The sequence below is a fragment of the Phyllostomus hastatus genome, unplaced genomic scaffold, assembly GCF_019186645.2.
Source record: "Phyllostomus hastatus isolate PE091 unplaced genomic scaffold, TTU_PhHast_1.1 phas_scaffold_182, whole genome shotgun sequence".
NCBI lineage: Eukaryota > Metazoa > Chordata > Mammalia > Chiroptera > Phyllostomidae > Phyllostomus > Phyllostomus hastatus.
The window spans coordinates 21,166,078-21,186,400 of record NW_025334013.1 but is presented as its reverse complement, the minus strand read 5'-3'; the positions used below and the strand labels follow the sequence as shown (position 1 = coordinate 21,186,400).

Genomic DNA, 20,323 nt, shown 5'->3' with positions numbered 1-20,323 from the left:
GATCTCAGTGACATTCCGAGCCATGTGCTGCCTACAACTCAGGGAGATGCATCCGGCCATCGGACTGTGCACTGGGGTGGGGATGCGGAGAGCCAATGGAAAACAGTTTGGAAACTGGAGGAGAAATTAGAAGAATAATACTTTAGGGCAAAGTAGGGGGTAAAGGTTATAAATTCCTATAATGAATGGAGGACAGGGTCAAGGAAAAGGAAAGCAAAACAATTGGAGAAAGAACATTAGAAAACTTAAAAGACGGGAAAGGGGTCATCATTCTCTTGGCACACTTGCAAGATGAGGGGTTCATCGTTTTGAAAACAGCCCATTCCACTGTGGAATCCCTCCAATTGTCAGGAAGTCACTCTTCAAATTAAGCCCAAATCTGCTCCCCGGAACTTCCACCACTGGCTGGGATTCTGTCTTGTAAATTGTAACAGGGTCCATCTCCTACAGCATTTGCAGACAGTTATCATTCTCTTTCCTCTCCTTCCCATTAAAAAAAAAAAAGAGAAAATCTCCAGGCTGAATATCTGACATTTCTTTTCTTTTTTACCTATCACATGTCAAGACCATTCTGATCATCCTTGCATAGGCATTTTCCACCTTTCCATTAATTCTCTCAAAGTGTAATCCCCATTATTAACCACCTTAATCCCAAATGTAAAAAGCCACTAGTCACCATAGGTTGGCACCTGGACCTCACTGTATAAGCCCTTCAAGGGGCAGAACTGCTTCCTACATCTGCACAGGATAGTAGGGAGGCACCTCCTCCATGCCAAGTACTGTTCTAAGTTTTCCTTTCCCACAATCATAACCCTGAGAAGGAGATATTATTGTCCCCATTATTCAGAGGAGGAAACAAATAGCTTGAAGAAGCTCTAGATCACGCTGCCATGAAAGGGCAGCACCGCAACTGGCTCCAAATGGAACCCCCTCACTGCCCTTCATCAGGACGTTGCATGTGTGGCCCCGCATTAGCTGTTCCAACCCAGGGGGATGACACTGTGGAGGCACAGAGTGCTGTGTCATCTGAATTCCAGAGGTTTGGGTCTGTTTTGTTTTTTTTTTCCTGTTTTTGTTTTTGAGGTTTCTCTTTACATGGACCACTATCATTCCAGGTCTCCCCAGTCTCAAACTCCATGCCACTTACATTTTGAGCCAAAATATGGTTAATTACGTGTGTTAAATGTAACCTTGTGAACTGAGCCCATAGTTCCGGCCTAGCAAGAAAATGGTAACAGTTAATAGCTAACATTTACTGGGCCCTCTCTGCTGGGCTTTACGTGCATTTCCTCATTTAATCCTGACAGTAACCCTCTGAGACAGGAACTTTTATCACCCCCATTTTAAAGATTAAAAAACTGAGGCACAGAGAGAATATGTGGTAGGGCAGGAAAGTTTCATATCAGAATTTTGTTATTCATTATACTAACTCCTCTGCTTAACTTTGCTATATGTAAATTACGTAGCATGTTTGCTTTGTCTTTAGCCAATTTGCTGATAGGAATACTGCATAGGATCTAACTGAGGACACATGCCCTGTCTGAAGGTTGGTGATAATCAACATTCTTTATTCAAGTGTTTTTTATCCAGCAACCCCTGAATGAACTGGCATTTGCCTACCTTTCTCCGTCTTGTCTATAAAGCCCTCAACAATCTCTTTCTGTAATCTAATCAAGATAATATATGCATAATAAGCATCCTGCTCCAGAAGTACTATCTAGTGAGAGAAGTAAGCTTTGCACAGTGGAAACAATTGTCGACTACCTGACACTTAACTGTATATCCATTCTGTATGTGTTTGAATGCCTGCTCTGTGCAAGGCTCTGTGGGATGGGACGTAATACATAGAGAAAGAAGTCTGCACCCTACCTTCAAGGAGCTTGAGGTCTGCTGGGAATGGTGAGAAATGCACAAGAAAAAATACATACAATAAAAAGTAAAATGTGATAACTGCCATGGAAGGCTTATAAGGAAGTGCTGTAAGAGGGAAAAGTTACTGTCGGGGGCAGAATACCAAGTTGGATTGCAGAGAGGAAGTGGCATTGTTCCAGAGCAGCGGCTGGCAGGTTACACCCCCGGGGCCAAATCCACCACATCACCAGTTTTTGTACAGCCTACAAGTTAGCGATGTTTTTTACATTTTAAGATGTTTAAGAATAAAAAAGAAGAATAGTACTTCATGATACATTAAAATTACATGAAATCCAAACTTCAGTGTCCATAAATAAAGTTTTATTGGAACACAACCGCAAGTATTCACAGACATGTTGTCTGTGTTTGCTTTCTCCTGGTACAACAGCAGAGTAGTTGCAGCAGAGAGGGTATGGTCTTCAAAGTCTAAAATATTTGCTCTCTGGCCCCTTGCAGAAGAAATTTGTCCACCACTGTTCTTGAGTCTAGACCCTGAAGGGTAGGCAGGACCTGGGCATGCAGAGTTGGGGAATGGGCATTCAGGGAGGGAGCAGAGGAAGTAAAGGTAGGGAGTCAGGAAAGTGTGGGCATGTGTGGAGAATAGAGAGAAAGGAGGAAGTATAAATATTAATAAAGGAAGGCTTTGAAATTTTGAAAAAATACTAGAGGGGAAAGAAAGGGAATGGGGAAAAGAGAAAGGGAGTGAAGTAAACAATCAGGGACATAAAATAAATGTAAAACGTGGAAACAAAGAAAAAGGGATGAGGGAGACCTGAAGGGAAAAGAGGGAGAATATGAATACTAAGAAAGGCAAGAATGGGAAAATAAATGTTGGGAATACAGACAGATCAATTATGGAGAGACTCGTGTTATCTACTCAGCACAAAACTGGGAGTAAGATTTGTGAATCAAGTATGTCTTTTGTATCCCCACAGCTCCTAGCATATCTACTGAATGAATGTACTTCACCACGACAGTTCAATTTAAACCAGTGCGGTTTAGGAAAAGAGGTAACATATATTGGGCTCCAACTGTGTTCCAGGCACTGCTGGTAATTTGTTTAAATGTCCTCAGTTAAGCTTCACGGTAAGCCTAAGAGTAGGCATTATCCCCGTTTATGGAGGTGTAGCTGGATCACTTTGATCATTACTTAACCTCTCTGATCCTCAGTTCCCAGTTGGGAATAATGACCACTTGCAGGGTTATTGGGAACACTGAGAGTGCGTGCATGTACCGCTTGACATACATTAAACACGCAATTATTGGTAGTTGTTATTATTGCCTCAGCATTGGCCGAGGCGGGAGTCCCAGTCCCCAACGTTAGTGGGGAATTTTGACTCGGCTAAGGCGGAGCTCCCTGAGGCATCGCGTTAGCCTCCTCAAACCGAAATCCGACGTCCCTAACCAGCCGCAGGCCTCGCCGTATCATCCGGAGGCCGCGGGGCGGGGCCCTGGTGACCGCACAAAGGAAGCGCGCCCTGGCTTCCGCGCTGGCGCCCCGCCTCCCAGAGTCCCCGCCCCGGCAGCCCAAGCCCCGCCCCGCGCCTCACCCCGCCCCCGGCAGAGGCAGCCGCGGGAGCCCTGCCGGGACGCGCCGCATTGTCTCCGCGGCGGCTGCAGTCCTCGAGCGCCCGCCGCGCGCGCGCGCGCAATTCGGCCGCCGCTCGCGCCCCCGCCCGGGCCTCGCGCCCCCGCCGCCCTTTGTTGACGCCGGCCAGGCCGGTGCGGTCGGATGCGCCGCGGCAGCCCCGGGCCCCGGCTCGGAGGCTCCCGGCGGAGAGGAGGCGGCCCGCCCGGGCCCGGGACCCCGCGCGAGGCGGCGCCCGGCCGAGGGGCTGCGTAGGCCCCGCCCGGCCAGGCCCAGCCGGGCCCTGGACAGGTCAGTGCCCGTGCGGGGGAGGGGTTCTTGCCAGAAAGGGTCCTCGGCCCGCGCTTGTCGCGCTGGAAACCAGGCACCGCCCTCCGGTGCCACTCCGGGCCCGGGCCTACTCGGTTGCCAGGCCGTGCCAGCCGGCGACTCTCGCCCTCTCGGCGCCTGGGCGGTGTCCTGTGACTCCCTACCTCGTCCGGGACCCTGCCTATCCGGCACTCCCCTGGAAGCTTCAGTGTCAACCTCGGCGTGCCAGACGCTTCTGTGTATCCCGGTCCTTACCAGTCCCCGCACACCCCCACCCCCGCGGAACGGCGATTTATCCGGGGATGAATGGTCCGTTTAAGGGGCAAGGCTGCTGGCACCAGCTGTACTCCATCGATAGGGGACTTCTATCTTGTAGGGGCCGAGGCTTCGCTGGAGAGTTTTGTTTTTAATCTAGTTCAGTCTCCCGAGGTTTTTAATTGGATGGAAAGGGACAAGCTGTTCTGTGTCTGCCTTCTCTTCCATTTTTAGAAGAGCGTTTCTCTCCTTCCCATGCCAAATGAAGGTATAGTAATTTGTGTTGATCCTTTACATGAAAATCGGGATTTATGAGATTTTTCTATTTAAGTGCACAGAGAGGGAATATTTTCCCAAGGTCAGCTTGCAAACTAATGGTGAAGCACAGTCTACTCTCACTGTCCCTCCCCCACCCCTGCTTTTGATACCTGAACAGATTTCACTAGCATAACTGACACACTTTCAGTTCTGATCAACTTTCCTTTCCTTCCTACTCCATACTTTGAACGTTTACCTTCTCTCTGTGCTGTCTACACACTCATTCCTTTTCCTGCTTTACAAATCAGACAGCTTTCCCCTTCAATATCTCCCACCCTAGATTTTTAATCCTCTCCCATTAGCATATTGGGCCCAGAGGGTCCCTTGTAGTGACAAAAACGACCGACCTAAATCCACCATATGTCCTCGATTTTTCTAGGACAGCCACAATTTAAAATATTCCACCTATTGTCTATCAGCCTATGTGTCTCAATTTTTGGTTTAGAAAATAGTCTCTTTAACTGTATCTACCCTGCTGTCCAGGCCTTTTCCAGCCATTTGGCTCTGGGGCATTACTGGGTAATCCAATTATCATTCACCTGGGATTTTTCTTCCCCTTCTGAGTCAACCAAAGGTTGGAACTGCCAGGATTTCTAGGTGAGTCTGAATTAAGAGTAATGAGGCAAGAAAATTCCTTTTTACGCCCTTATTTCTGCCCCCTGCCCTCCCCATCTTTTGTACCAGTATGGGGCAGCAGACCTGTGGCAGTGTCCATTGAGTAGGCTTAGGTTTAGGTCACAAGGGGTATAGGGTTTATATCAGTTTGACTAGAATAGAAAGTAGCTTACTGTACTGGTGATAGAGCAAAAGATTCTGTCTTGAGCCTTAAGACACCTGCACAGCTAAGTAGTTTTGGTTTCATTGAGTTAGATCTAATCCACCTCTACTAGGCTTTCTGCTTCATAGAAAGAAAGCGCTGTTCTGGGCACTGTGGAAGATACAAAAGCGATTTCCCCACACAGCCCCCAAACATCTGGATCTATATTTGGAAATATCCACACTTTTGAATCAGCTGATAAACTGTGTTTTCCACTGTTTCTGTACCTAAGTTCCAGCCCCTGCAAGGCGGGAACCAGAGCTTCTGGTTTGGCTCATTCACAAGGGCTGGCTTGTTTCACCGAGGGTCCAGCAGATGGGTAGTGGTGTTCTTTTGGCACCTGCTCTCTCCAGGCGCTCTTCATCCTGTGAGCCCTGCCTCTCAGCCCACCCAGGATCTGTTTCCATACACACTGGGAGATACAGATGCCTTTTTCCTCCAGTCTTAATCTTGAGAAAGTAGGCAGTTTCTTAGTCCACTTTTCTGTTGTTCTTGAATTGGTTGCTCAGTTATCCAGCTGCATTTTCACGAGCAGTCTCCTGTTCTCGCCCCCTTCTTTATTTATTTTTCTTTTTTTAAGTTGGGTGTGTGTGTGTGTGTGTTTCATCATGTAATCACCTCCCAGCCCTTTCCACTTCTCTTCCAGGTCCTGGCTTAATTTCTAACTTACCTTGTCAAGCACACTCAATATAAAATATATTATTTCCACTTTCCTTAAAGTAAAGAGGAAAGGAAACTCCAAGTCTTCTTCCTTCTGTCCCCATAATAATTATCTTGTCTGTAGCTCTCTTCAGCCATCTTTTCTCTGCATTTCAGTGGCGGATAAACTTTTAGGAAGGTGTTTTTCATGCTTCTCCAAACATGTGTCCTCTGCCACCAGCTTTCCAGTCTGAGCCAGCTGACCCCAGGACTTCTTTTCCTGCCACCAAGACCCCTTCCCCCATCTGTGACCCTGTGCCTGTTCCTTGCTCTGGCTCAGCCCCAGAATCCACTTTTTCAGACCACATCCTTTTTCCTGCCTTACTCATTTCCTGTCTCGGACACTTTGGATCCCTTGGTTCTGATTTTTCAGAGGGAGAGAGAATAGACTAAAAGGAATAAATAGATAAGTCATCTTATAAAATTAAACTCTTAACCTCTGGTCTTGCATGCTGTCTGTCACACAGCTTGTCCCTTCCCTAGGCTTTCTTATTTAAGAAAAAACAAAACAAAAAAACAGTTACTGCCTCAGAATCAAGAACCTCTACCTGTGAGTTCATAAATGCCTTTTTTTTTTTTTTTTTGCCTTCTGTGAATGTATAAAGAGGATAACTTGACTGCTTTAGACTCTTCCTAGTCTTTGCCCTTCTTTGGTCTGTGGACCTCATGCTAGGCATTCAGTAACCACTTCCTATGAAAGCCTTTTACTTATAGATAGCATGGAGCAGTAAGTCAAAATAAAACTCAAATTTTAAAAAAAACTAGAGAATAGGATAGTGGTTCCAGTTCTGGTAATACTGCTCCATGTTAAAATGCTGTTTACTAAGGGGTTTCTTCCCTCCTCATTTTAGTCCAAGTTTACATTGAAGTTCTCCCAGCTGTTCAACACCACCTAATCTCCAGACAGATCTGGTCTCGCCCACAAAAAGATTCTCTTCTGGAAATATACATCTAAAATGAGAGAAGGGAAGTGAGTCTTCATAAATGATAGTTCGCTTTTATTCTTTTTAGGCCATTTTGCAACTGGAAGAGGAAGATGATTTTCTGTGGTCAGGAGGAATCTTACAAAAGTGGCTGTAGAGAGATGCTTTTGTATTTTCCACCCCCATGGAAAAAAAAAAAAAAAGCAGGGTGAGGACTGGCTACCTTATGCAATCATCTCTGATGAGTCCTTTGTGCCAGTAACAGAAATGACTTTCTCCACAGTGATTTAGCAACGTGTTTGATGGTGATGTCAAAGCTGGACTGCCCCTCAAGGGAGAGGTCTGAACATGTGTAGATTTATGCTTTAAATATTTTTATGGAATGGTTTAAACTACAGTGTGAGTCACCAGTTGAAAAGACTGTCTTTTCTGTTAAATTTAAAAGTATGCCTGTTTAAGATAACTACTTGTTCACGACTTGAATAGGTGCAGGCCCTGGCTGGCATGTGTATTGAGTGCCGGCCTGTGGACTGAAAGGTCGCCAGTTTGATTCCCAGTCAGGGTACATGCCTGGGTTGCGGGCCAGGTCGTCAGCTGGGGGTTTGTGAGAGGCAGTTGTTTCTCCCTCTCTTTCTTCCTTCCCCTCTCTCTAAAAATAAGTAAAATCTTTTTTTAAAAAAATAGGCACAGGTTTCATTTTAAGCACTAACTTATTTTAAAATTTCAATTTGAATTACGAGCTACATTAGATTACTGATTTGATATGTAAAAATACTCAGAAGCAAATCTTAATTCAACCTTCTGACATTTTGGGAATTGTTAGAAAAATAATCGATCATTTGTTTATCCCAGACAGCAGTCTTACAGATCCTGGACACCTTCCCCTGATCAATATAGTTAATCAATAGTTATGCAATTAAAAATGGTTAGGTTTTAAAGATAAAAGTGTAGTTAAGAAACATAGCATTAATTTACATAATATAATATAATAAATTGTTGCTCTGTGATTAATCGTAAGACCATCTAGGCCAGCATAGTAAACTTAATATTTTTTCTTTCCCTTCCAAATTATTTATAGTTAGTGAAAAGAATGTGCTTTCTTACTCTTCGAAATCCAGATGATGTTTTTCAGTTCAGACAAGCCCAGAGCAAGGGCGCATGCTCCCTGCATGTGCCGAAGGAACGGCCGCTGTTGAACCAGCAGCCAGCTCTCCGAGGGGGGTCCAGGTGTGGGGAAGAGTCCCAGTTTGCTGGAATGTGTGATGATTTTCTTTGAAGCAAATACCTGTTTCTTGAATGATTTGCTTCTTCGCAGTGGAAGTTGTTATGTCTTCTCCCAAGAAACGATGTGTTTTAGATGCTGTATCATAACCAGTTCTTCTCCAGTGCATCAGGGGACCCAGGCCTGACACTGCATTTTGAGACTGCTGTCAGGAAAATGAGAGCCCATGGTTGCTTTGAGCTATTTTTAAAGCTTTAGCTGCATGGCCATTATGTCTCAAACACTGTATAATTATCCCTAATTAGTGATATCTTTAGGATATTTGAAATCATCCATATGTGGTCTAAATCCACACCAGTTATATTAAGACATCTTTAAACAAAGCAAATGACACTTCAAATTAGAACAAAATTAATGTGAATCAAGTATATCTAAGATGAGTTAAGTCCACATTTCTAGGACTCCAGTAATCAGTATTAATCTTTCTATCAGTTGATTGGTAGCAAAGTAGGGTCACGGAAAGTTTATACAGTCATTACAGGAAGGAGAGGGGCAGTGTTTTCGGAGAGCAGACGTTATCAGGAGGATTGATTTACAAGGTAAGTATTATCCAGCCCACTACATAGACAAGACAGCTGAGACTTAGTGTCTCCCTCCACCCCCCACTCCGCCACCATTTATCTAAGAATTCTAGTGATCCTCAAGGTGGTGATCAAATAAATAAATACGGTATCATGCCTTTCCATGTTGTCACTCTGAAAGTAATTAGGGAATTTACTAAACATTTCTAGATGTCTTTTGGTAAACTGTTATAAATCCATCTTCCTTGATTTTATCTTCAGCTGTAAGAAACTGATTTCCTGATCTCTCAGATCTCAGTGATGTTAACCCCCCTATGTCCAAGTCAGGCCAATTCCACTGTGCTGTGCCTGCATTATCTTAATCCTCATCGAAGCAATGTGAGACGGGGATTAGTATCCCATTTTACAGATGAGGACACTGAGGCCTAGAGTAATTTGCCCAGGATTACAAACTCTAGGATTTAAGCCTAGAGTCTTTCTGATCCCAAAGTCTTAACTGCCGTGTGGTACCGCTTCTAAATGTAGTTACTGCCGGGGGTTTTCTTTACTTCATAAAATCTTCCAAGACAGGCAGTGATCCAAGATGGACCCAGAAAATGAATCCAAGTCTGACCCAGAGCTGGTGCTCTTTCCACTCGGCCACTCTGCCTTCCATCTCCTGCAGTGGAGATGCCTCTCCCATTGGGTGCAGGTATTTTCCTGTGAAATCACAGCGTCTGCCAGAGCACTGTGACAGGAGAATATGTGGGGCCCCCTATGGGGCCCTCCACCTCCCCATAGGACCCTCCCTCCTTAAGCAGAACTCTGAAAACCCTCCCTGACTGCCTGCAATCAGAGTTAGCTGTTATTCCTGGTGGCCTGGACTGTTGGTCACCCTGTGGTCCTGCAGATGCTGCTGCTGAGCTGGACCTGGTTGTGGAATTGCGGTGCCCGCCTGTGCTCCTGCAGCTGTTTGGAAATCCCCCACCGCTCACTCCCGCAGTCCTGAACTGCCTGGGGGAGGGTGGCTGTTCGCTCCATTGATTCCTTCCTTCATAGCTGGGGGTGGCAGCTTGGAAAACATTCAGCTGTTTACAATTCGGCTTGTGTACACTGTAGCTGAGGATCGTGGGTGAGTCAGAAGGGCTGCTCCCTTTGCCCGTGTCCTGAGAGACGGCATGAAAGTCAGCTGTATGGTAATGGCTGCCAGTGCGGAGGAGGAGCCCTCCCGAACAGATGCCTTAAGCAGAGTTGCTCAGCCAGATGCTTAAGATCCGAGAAGCAGGTCGGCTCTCCAATCCTCTTAACCCAGACTCAACAAGGCCATTTTGCAGTGACACTGAGGGGAGGTCTGGGGCCACCTCCCTTTCATAATGCTGGCCAGCTCCGTGACCGAAAAGCTCAGCCCTCTGCTCAGTGAAGAGCCCCAGAGGGAACCTCCTATCCCAGCCGTTACCTCCCCTCTCCGAGAGGCACTCAGCTCAGGCCGCTGCTGTTTGCAGAGCTGGAGAAGGTGCCCAGAGGAGCGGGACAGCGATGGCATCTGTGTGCGTGGGGAGCTTGTTGTGTGTCCTCAAGGCAAGGACGGCTCCCTTGGCTGACAGCAGAATTGAAAAAAGTCACGAACATTTGGCCTTGTCTCCTCCTGCCTTCTGGCACTCAGGGCACCCCTGAGGGTGGGAAGGGCCTGCAGCTTTCCCACCACTAAGAGCTCCTTTTCTATGTTCTAGAAGATAACCACCTTCCAAATAAATTGCATCTACTCTTGCCTTGTTTCTAAAATGCACAGTGAACTGGGCACACTTTTCCTCATCTGGAAAATTAAGATGTTACACTGAGGCCCTTCTGACTGTCATCACTGGGGATCTAGCACCCAGGGTCCCAACTGATTACTCCCCACTCCGCCCCTCCCACTGAACCCTGTCTCTAAACTGAGAAGAAAGCTGTCAGCTTATCTGAGTGATTCACAGTAAGGTGTGAGTGACCACAGGTGTAATTTGCATTTTAAAGAAGCTTGTTAACCAAATCCATCTCTTTAATTGATAGACTCTGTCAGGATCCCAGGATAGAGCCCCCACTCCTCCCTCCCTCCCTGCTTTCTCCCTCTTCCCCCTCCTGCTCCCCACCTTTCACTAGTACTGGCCCACTTCATTTTCCTACCCTCCCCCTAGGGGACAGGGGTGGGGGAGAAATGCCAACCAACTGGTGCTTGTCAGATAGCTTGCCTCCCTCACTTTCAGAGTGGAGTCGATTTCTTTAGTGGCCCAGATACACCTGAGCTCCTAAAGGGCAGCCCACAGACCTCTCCACAAGGACTGTGCCACCTGCCTTGAGCTTCCCGAGCTGGGGCACTTCCCACTGCCCATCTGGTAGTCTGCATCAGCTGCTGTCCACCTCCTGGGTGTGGTTTCCCTGGGGGTCACTTTGCTCAGGCTCTCCCTTGAGCAAGCGGTCCTTTAGGGGTCCTGCCGTCCCCCACCCTGGGCATGGGTCTGTCTGCTGAGCTGAGGCACTGTGAGCGGGCTTCGGAGCCAGAGAGGGGCCTGGAGGGAACGCTCTGTGTGCTGCAGGCAGCCGCGCTTTCCCTCTTACCCAGCAGAATGTGCTGCGGGCACGTGGCCCACATTACCGCCCACTCTGCTTCCTTAAATGCTCTGAGTCCATTAGCTCTGGCTTACTCCTGCTACAGCCAAGCAAGGGTAGTTAGAAGTCCCGTACGTTAAAATACCGCCTCTCCTCGGGTCTAGAGAGAGTAGGAATAAGCGTCGGCCATGCTGAGGGGTGGAAGGAGAAGTTCTCCTTGGCCCCCATTTCCTCTGAAGTCAGGTCTTCAAGGCAAATAGAATGAACAGCCTGGCCATCTGGCCGAATACTAGTACTAAATGTATTCCAGAGTAACTGGTGATTTTTGTCTTACTGTGCATGTGGAAAACATTAGAACTGGTTCTGAAGTGGTCCAGGTTTTGCATAGCTGGGACCGGCATGAGCTCTGTCTTCCCAAGACTGGGGAGCTCAGCCTCTCTGGACACCAGCCTGTGGGTCCTGAGGGCCTGGCCATTTTTATAGGCAGCTCCCGGCCTCAGCCCCTAGAGGTCATCCTTTCCAAGTGCCTGGTGTTGGCATAAATGTTTCCCTGCCTTAACAGGAAGAAATAGGCTAGGGAATCGCTCTTAACGCTTCTTTATAGCCGTGTACCCAGAAGTGCCACACTTACAGGCAGGCAGCAGCCTCGCTGCTCTCCAGTTAACATTATAGCCTCAGAAAGCAATCAAATCTCAGCCCCTGGCAAGTTGCCAGTTTTGAGACCAGGGAGACCTGAACGCTTTACCGCAGCAGTACAGACTGAGATCATGGGTTCCATAGGTTCCAGCTTCACAGACACTACGAATCTGTCATGTATCAGATGCTGGGTTAGCGCCTGAATTGTAGACGTGGCGAAGACATGGCCCCTGCCTGAAGATACCTGCTCTGCTAGTGACGGGGACCCTCTCCGAAGCACACCGTTTCAGAACAGGGCCTTGGCGCCTGTTTTATGGTGGTGCCCCACAAGGGCAGTTTCTGCCAGAGCCTCTGAGTGAGACCAGAACTGAGAAGCAACCTAGAGGATGAGACATATATTATGTAACGATTCCCCTAGAACATACTGTTCTCTTCATTCTGGTCCGAATTCTTGGCCCTTTGTGGTCAGCTTCAATTATAAGGCTGGATTCTGCCTTCCCCCAGCACCACCACCACTGAAGCCTGGCTTTCCTGCCCTCCTGCCGTCCCGTACTCATGGTGTCCTGGCCTTCGCCTTCTAGATTTCAAGTGCCTGACTCTGTATAAAGGCATTTGAGACCCCTGGGAATCCCAGGCATCCCTTTTAGCCTAGGACTGGTCAAGAGAATTGAGAAGGGAAGAATCCCAAAAGAAAGAGGGTCGCTTTGTCTCCGTTATCTGGCCTCCAGGCCAGCAGGGCAGGTTTCTGCGAGTTTCCCAGTTAAGTGCTTTCCTCCAGCCGGCCGCAGAGCAGTGTGGGAGCACAAGGAGAGAGATTAAATTAATCGCAGTGTGCTGAGCCTGGCGGGGGTGAGATTGTGTTTGGTCATTCCAGAAATAGCCCAAACGCCTTTGTTACTAAAGCAGACGATGAGGCATTTGCTACAAGATGAGTGTGAAATACAGTATCTGAAAACCTTTGTACAGTCACAAAACACTCTCTTTGGTCCCTTAGGCCCAGTGTCCCCTGTAACCTGCTCCAGTCATGATGGTGTGACAGTTCCTAACCATAGGGTGAACACATGTGTCTGTTTGTTGACTCTGGCCTGAGCTGGTGAACGTATCTGTTCACTGCTGTATTTGGCATGTGGGAAGAATCGGACCTCAACGGCGGCTTCCTGCCTGACAGTGTACATTAGTAGGCACACGTGGGAGAGACAGGAGGGAAGGGGTGAAGGGGGCAGGAGAGGAGTCGAGCAGGGACAGGGATCCTGTGAAAGGCAACAAGGGATCAGAGGTTCTTCAGTGATGAGTGTCGGTGCAAAGAGCAGGGGGCGGGAGTGATCCCAGGATTCAGGGAGACTGGATTAATTCCACAAAGGAATTATGAACTATAACAAGGAAGTCACTCGTTCCCCTCCACCTGTCTACAGAAACAAAAACCTTACCAGCCTGACCTCTCACACAAATACACTTGATTATTATGTTAGCACTGACTGGGTAGACTTTAAAAGATACAGGCAAAGATGACCTCGGATGATGATGAACTTGAATCTGTTTCATATAAGAAACAGTTGAAAGAGCAGAGGGAGTTTGTACTGGCAGGGAGAGAGATTCCAGGGACATGAGTGACATTCTTTGTGACACCCTGAGCATTTCCTAGCATGCTAGCTCTGCACCGCTGTTCACTGTCCCATTTATAGTACCCGCGGCGACACTGTCAGGTAAGTAGTGTTGTTGTCTTTATTTCACAGCTGGTGAAACAGGCTCAGAGAACAATGAGGGTTTGCCGCTAATTCACTGTAGTGATAGAGACCAGACTCGCAGATAGGTGTGAGCTTGTGTTTTTGCCCCGATGCACAAATGTGACTGGCTGTGTTCTGTGTGGTGTTAAGGAACAGAGCCAGGGTGAGTGGGCAGAAATTAACGGAAGATAGATTTGGGGCTCATTATAAGGAAAAACTTTTTCACTGAACTGCCCAAGGCGGGAACAAGCTACTTCAGAGTTCCTTTGTCACAAGAGGTAAACAAATGCCAGAAAACCACTGGGTGGGGGTATTACAGCGCAGGTTCAAGCATTGGTAAGGGGTTGGACCAGACTTTCTAACCTATGATCTGTAGTTCATTAGAGTAACCAGGCAGTATTTTACTATGCTTGAATTAGAAAGAAATAGTCATTATCTAAAAATGAAATTTTAACTTGCATCGTAAGCTTCCTATGTAACATTTATTCATTACTTTGAATAAACTATATTTAATTTGAATTTTAAAAACATTTCAAAGCAGAGAAAATGTAATTATGTCAATGCAGACTTCCATATTTAAAACTCAAAGGCAGAGAAAGGCAACTTGATTGACTATGTAATTAACCCCATCCACCTAGTCACTCACGGTTTGTTCAGGGAAGTGTCTTTTTAGTTCCCAAACACACAATTTAGAAAGATTTCAAAAGAGGGAAATTTTTCTAACTTTACGAAAAAGCCAGAGCTGTAAATACTTAAGGGGTTTTTCCGACTTGCTAGTGTGATCATCAGCACCAAGAATAATTGTTTAAATCTCATTGGCTCCATCCACTGGCTGACTCCCGGCCCGCGGGAAGCAGACACAGTTGGGGTGCGGAGGCCTGCGCACAGAAGGCGGGCGCCGCAGCTCCGCTCTTGCTCCTCGGAGAAGCCTTTCCCTGACTCACTGAGCATTGGCACTGCTGGGCAAGAAAAGGAGCCGTTACAAACCTTTCCTAAAATGAGTTTACTACTATTTCTCCATGCTGCATAATTAGACACCATGAATTCCTCTGGTGGGATTTTGGATCTTTAACCTTAAATAAGAGCATCTTCATATAAAGTTTTATGCAAAAATTATTTACCTAATAAGTGCACTGAAATCACTTTTAAAGTGTGTAACAGACACAAACACACTGGGTTACACCCGATATTAATAGCTGCTGCAATAAAGAAATGGCCTTCCCCCCCCCCGCCCCCTTTTTTAGGAAGTTCCAGGTTAAAGCAACCTCAGCTCCCTGGGCAGCAGTGGTGGTAGAGAATGGCCCTGAGAAGTGGGGAGGGGAGAGGGTGTCAGAGTGAGGTGACAAAGTCTTGCATCTCTGAAACAACCTCCGAGGGATGAGGGATGGCTCCTACGCTGTGCTGATGGAAGTGGAGACCAGGAGGCCCATTGTGGTGTGGTTCTGCATAGACGCCTCATCACACTCTTCGGGGTACCATTAGGTCTTCCAGAGAAAGCCTAGTGGTCCATGGAGGAGAACTTGGGAAAGGTCGTCCACAGAGGGGGGCAGGGAGGAGTCTGGCTGGTTGAGCACCAGATCGGACATGGAGCTAAGAACAGGGCAAGAGGCTTGACTGAGGTGAGCACAGGACCAGCAGAAACGGCAAACACAGCCGCAGCTCTGCCTGGCAGCCTCCTTGGTGGAGAAATGGAACGCATGTGTACATGAATGTAGTGACCCCAAATGAGCATTCTCTGAGCAGTCAGATCTGTGTTGCTGTGTTGACTTGGGGCTCAGCCCCCCCCAATTCCTTTCACATCGATTTCTGAGACTTAGTACTTTGACATTTCACAGGACACTTTAAGTCAAATCCTTTTCCAAGGAACTTCATAGACATTTCATTTAACCTCTCTCCCCCAAACTCCATTATCACCCCTAGCCCTCTCCCTAGTTCAGCCTTTCATCCTGGTTTCAGATATCAGCTTGAATACATTTTCTCCCTTGAACTGAATGTTACTTTACTTGTCCATATCAATATTGACCAAGTTCTTAACACAGCTGGGAATTTTAAAATTTTTAAAAACAGGGCTAGCTGATTAGATTAGTTGCACTGTACAACTAATTCGAGTCACACCTGGTGGTGTGTCCCCTGACACTGCATCCCTGTTACACAGGCAGTTGGGGGTGGGGACTGCTAGGTTTGCACTATCACTGGGCTCCACGGAAAACGCCAGGTGCAGGCTGAGCCCCTGCTCTCCCTCTGGCCTGGGCCTGGTTCTGACCTCCCCTGCTTGTGTTTCCCTGCTTCCCTTGCACAGAGACAGGGCAGGGCATTGTTCATGCACTGACCGACCTCAGCAGCCCCGGCATGACCTCAGGGAACGGAAATCCTGCCTCCAGCATCGCCGGCACTGCCCCCCAGAATGGTGAGAATAAACCACCACAGGCCATTGTGAAACCCCAAATCCTGACGCATGTTATCGAAGGGTTTGTGATCCAGGAGGGGGCGGAGCCTTTCCCGGTACGGACTACTTCTTTTCCCCTCTTTTTTCTTTCTTTTCTTTCTTTCTTGTTTTTTTTTTAAAGTATATTTTGGATGTGTATTAGAATATTTTACATTTCCATGTAAAATTTTCAAAAATGTGAAAAAGTTGTTCTTTCCCTGCTAATTTTCCCCCAAAGGAATGTCAGAGCCATTTTCTTCCTAGGATTATCTTTCTAAGGTCCACAAGGGGTCAGTGATTAGGAATAATTGGCAAAAACCCTTGTTTAGAAGTTTCCACACACAGACTCAGCTGTGTCCTGCCTGGTGACATGTGACCCCCCCCCCCTTGGCTAGAAGGGAGTTCACCTTCTGGTGTTTAGTGGACTTTGGGAATGAGACCCTGTTCGGTTTTGAATACCAAAGCCTCTGAATGGCAAAATTTTGGCCAGTTAGAGAACAAAAGAAGAAAATTTTTAAGATATATCTGAAATGAAGAGAATAAGGTTGTAGCCTGGGGTCAGAGCCTTGAAAGGGAAGTGAATGAGAGTGAGGGTCACTTTAGAAAGGGCACAATCAAGTGTCTCCAACTAAAGCATAAGACCAAAGGGAGATATAAACGAATCGAGAAAATGGCTTATTAGAACAAAGCAGCCAGAGCCAACTGCTCCTGTGGACTGGGGAGGACAGGTGGTGCTGCTCTGTGGGTGGGAGGAGCCTGGAGCCAGGTGCACAGAGGCCCTCTTGTGATAGAATGACCTGACTGTTGGAGACATACGATCCTCATGGGGTGCCATCTGCCTTTTGCTCATTCTTCAGAGCCATGCCTAATTTGAAGAGTCAGCAGAAGACTCTTAAGCTTGATTAACTGAGCTGGGTGACCTGCCCTTCTAAAATGCCAAAGACACACAAGCTCTTGTCCTCTTTCCCTCTGGAGGGCGTGCAAGGCCTGTGGCAAAGAAATCCCCCTGGAGTCCTGAGCCATAGGTTGCTCCAGGCCTATCGCATCCTTTCCCTCAATAGGGTAGGTCTTCCCTGTGGCCTCCTGGAGAAACACCAGAGACCAGCTGACCTCTCAGTGTAGATGTAGAAGCCGTAACGCCCCGCATTGCATTGCTCCAGCGGTCTGGCCACAGAGCTGCCAGCGCAGAGGCAGCAAGGGGCGGGAACGATGTGGCCAGTCTGGGATCCTTGCAGCCACAGACGGCATTTGCTCTGTAGTCCAGAGCCCGTTTTTTTCTGCTCTCTTCCATGGCTGCGTGCAGCTCTGGCTTGTGTAGGGCTGTGGTAAGCTAGAGAACAGTAAGAAACCTAAAAATTGGTTGCTGAGTTGCTCTGCCTCATCTGTACATTCACATACGCAGCCTCAGCTGTGCTCCCACCTGGCGACTGTTTGAGCCCTGGGCCGGGAGCCCGCTCTGGCAGCATGGGAGGCCTGCACTCAGCCTTCCTCTCTGCCCCGAGACACCGGGAAGAGCAGATATTCTCCCAACCTGCTGAGCCGTCCATTGCTCCTAGGTTGAAGCCACCCCTGTACTTCAGTGTCCACTGGTGTCTCGCCTCATGAGCTAACAGCAAAACAGGCCTTGAGCAGGGTGTAGTCGGGCGGTGATGTCGGGCTGGCATGCTTTATATATGTGATTTTAATAAGGCTGGATAGCAAGGAAGCATCTCCCCCCTAACCCTCGTGGCCTCCATGTCACTGTGTCCTCTAGGTGGGACGCTCGTCCCTGCTGGTGGGGAATCTGAAGAAGAAGTATGCACAGGGGTTCTTGCCTGAGAAACTTCCACAGCAGGATCATACCACCACCACTGACTCAGAGATGGAGGAGCCCTATCTGCAAGGTGAGCACCTCAGACCCTGAATGCTAAGGCCTTCTGGTTTGGCCGGACGTAGGCGAGTCTGCAAAGGCAGGCCCTGCACACTTTCTTTCTTGGTGTCCATGGAGAAACCCTGAGCCAGGGAGTGCGTAAACTTGTCGGCTTACTAAACATTTCCCCCGGTGCCCTCCCAGCCCCTTTCCCTAGGCAACAGGGAGAGGAGAAGTCCCTGCCCTTGGGGAAGTGTGTGTCCCCTGCCTCTCCTGCAGCCGACCACAGGGCTCCATGAGCCACTTTTCTGTGTGAGTCACTGGCGAGTCGTAGGGCTGTATGGGCAGTGCCAGGCGAGTTGTGCCCTTCCTTCACTGCCTCGGCAGCCCGCGCTCCGGACGTGCCAGCTCTGAGGCTCTGGTGGCCAGGTGAGGACTGCACTCGCCACACGAGCCACCGACTAAATGGAAGGAGGGGCCTGCGTAGGTTACAGAACTCCTGGGGCCTGTTATCCAGGTCAGCAGCCAGTTAGATCAAGGTGGAGGAGAATTCCAGACCAGGTGTGGCGGCATCCAGCGCATCCCCTCTGAGCCGCCTCCTCTCTCCCAGGACGAGGAGGGGTGCTAATACATCTCCATTTGTGGGTGCCTCGGGCTCACAGCACTTCAGAGAAAAAAATGTGCCCGAACTGGTGTAGCTCGGTTAGAGCGTCATGCTGTGCACCCGATGGTGGTGGGTTTGGTTCCCGGTTGGTCTGCGTATGAGAGGGCAACCAATCGATGTCTGTCTGTCTCTGTCTGTCTGTCTCTGTCTGTCTGTCTGTGTGTGTGTCCCTCTCCCTCTAAAGGCATTTTTTTAAAGCCCTCAGGTGAGGATAAAATTTTTTTTTTATTTAAAAAGGGAAAGAAAAAAGTGTCGGGTGTCCCAGAGGCATCATCAGACACCTTTGGGCACTTTCCAGGGAGGGAAACAGTCGTTCCAAAAACAGTGACGGAGGAGGCTGGACATTTCCCGAGCTAGACTGCTGCTGCGTGCCCCAGCTCTGGGGACGCGAGGGGGCAGACCAGCAGTGGGGCCCTGGGGGGGGGGGCATCGGCAGTCCTGTGGGAACTGCTCACTCTCCACATTTTGTATTCCTCAGAATCCAAAGAGGAGGGTACTCCCCTCAAACTCAAGTGTGAGCTCTGTGGCCGGGTGGATTTTGCCTACAAGTTCAAGCGTTCCAAGCGCTTCTGTTCCATGGCTTGTGCAAAAAGGTGAGTGGCCTCAGCCCCCCACACCTCAGTGCTGTGCCCAGCCCCTTCCCTCTCCTCGGGATCGCACTTCTGTGTCCTGCTCCTGCGTCCCACCTCCCTTCAGTAACAGTCCACCCCAGCAGGCCTTGACTGTGGCTTATCCAGCCCTTTGTTTCCTTGACCTGCCTGGAAGCAGCGTCATGTCACTAACTCACCAGAGAACGCCCAGGGGCAGATCAGAGAGACAGCAGCACGGCGTCGAGGAAAGGAGGCAGTGCTTTAGCTTGGCTGGCCCTCCTGGGTCCCCCTGGCACCCAGGCTCTTTTCCTGCCCGTGCTGTAGGGTACACCTTCCACCAGCAGCCTTGCCCGGAGCACTGCACTGGCGACACCTGTCCCCTCCATGAGCCTTCGCCCAGCTTACAAGGCTGATGGTCACGGTAAAAACCAGCACAATGCACTGAGCCGGCCGTGCGCAAGGCCGTCGGTGTACATCATGTCACCTGACCTTCCCATGACTCTGAATAGGGATCTCTGTTGTCTTCTCCGTGCCTGTTTGGGATGAGTAATTGCACCTGAAGTCACGGAGCCAGGGGTGTAGACTCGTCTGACCGGGAAGCCCTGAGCCCCCCAGACACAAGAAATCCGTAGGTCCCCAGGCACCCGTGCTCTGCCGGCCAACCAGAGTAAGGCTGTCCTCCGCCCTGCTCCCCTCAGGCCGTGCTGGAGGTCAGGAGGGCGCCTTTGTGAAGCTCTGCCAAACTGCTCTCCAGCAGGACCATGGGCAGTAGTGTCTTGGCCCAGGCAGTATTTGTAGTAGGATGTGCCTGCAGTGAGTTCTCCCCACGCTCCAAGTTGTTGTGTCAGGTGAGGGATTCAGGGTCAGAGTGGATGCACCGACCCAGGTTTTGCCAGACACCTGGTGTGGCTGCTCTTCTCCACCCCAGGCCCATACTCTCTGCGCCAGCTCTGACTTCTTTTGTTACCCTGACTCTGGCAGATACAATGTGGGGTGCACCAAACGAGTGGGGCTTTTCCACTCGGACCGGAGCAAGCTGCAGAAGGCAGGGACCACGACCCACAACCGCCGCCGGGCCAGCAAAGCCAGCCTGCCAACACTTACCAAGGACACCAAGAAGCAGGTGAGAGGGCCGGCAGAGCCTGCAGCCCCACCTTCACAAGGCCCCACCGACTCCCCTTCTCACCACGGCCCGAGACACCCACGTCCCTTGTCCACTGCTGACGTCGGCATGCTCCACCATTTCCTGT

General features: G+C 48.9%; 1 protein-coding gene across 3 annotated transcripts in view; it reads left to right on the top strand.

Moving 5' to 3' along the window:
- Positions 1 to 20,323, top strand: part of PHC2 (polyhomeotic homolog 2) — a 47,063-nt gene that overhangs the window by 21,063 nt on the left and 5,677 nt on the right. For 2 of the 3 annotated variants that reach the window (XM_045858702.1, XM_045858703.1), the window contains 4 exons: positions 15,845 to 16,047; positions 17,724 to 17,853; positions 18,962 to 19,076; positions 20,055 to 20,196. In XM_045858702.1, the coding sequence (XP_045714658.1) occupies positions 15,845 to 16,047; positions 17,724 to 17,853; positions 18,962 to 19,076; positions 20,055 to 20,196 (590 nt within the window). Of the gene's footprint in view, positions 1 to 3,481; positions 3,791 to 15,844; positions 16,048 to 17,723; positions 17,854 to 18,961; positions 19,077 to 20,054; positions 20,197 to 20,323 lie in introns of those variants that run through there. The other variant, XM_045858704.1, reaches the window with a different exon arrangement.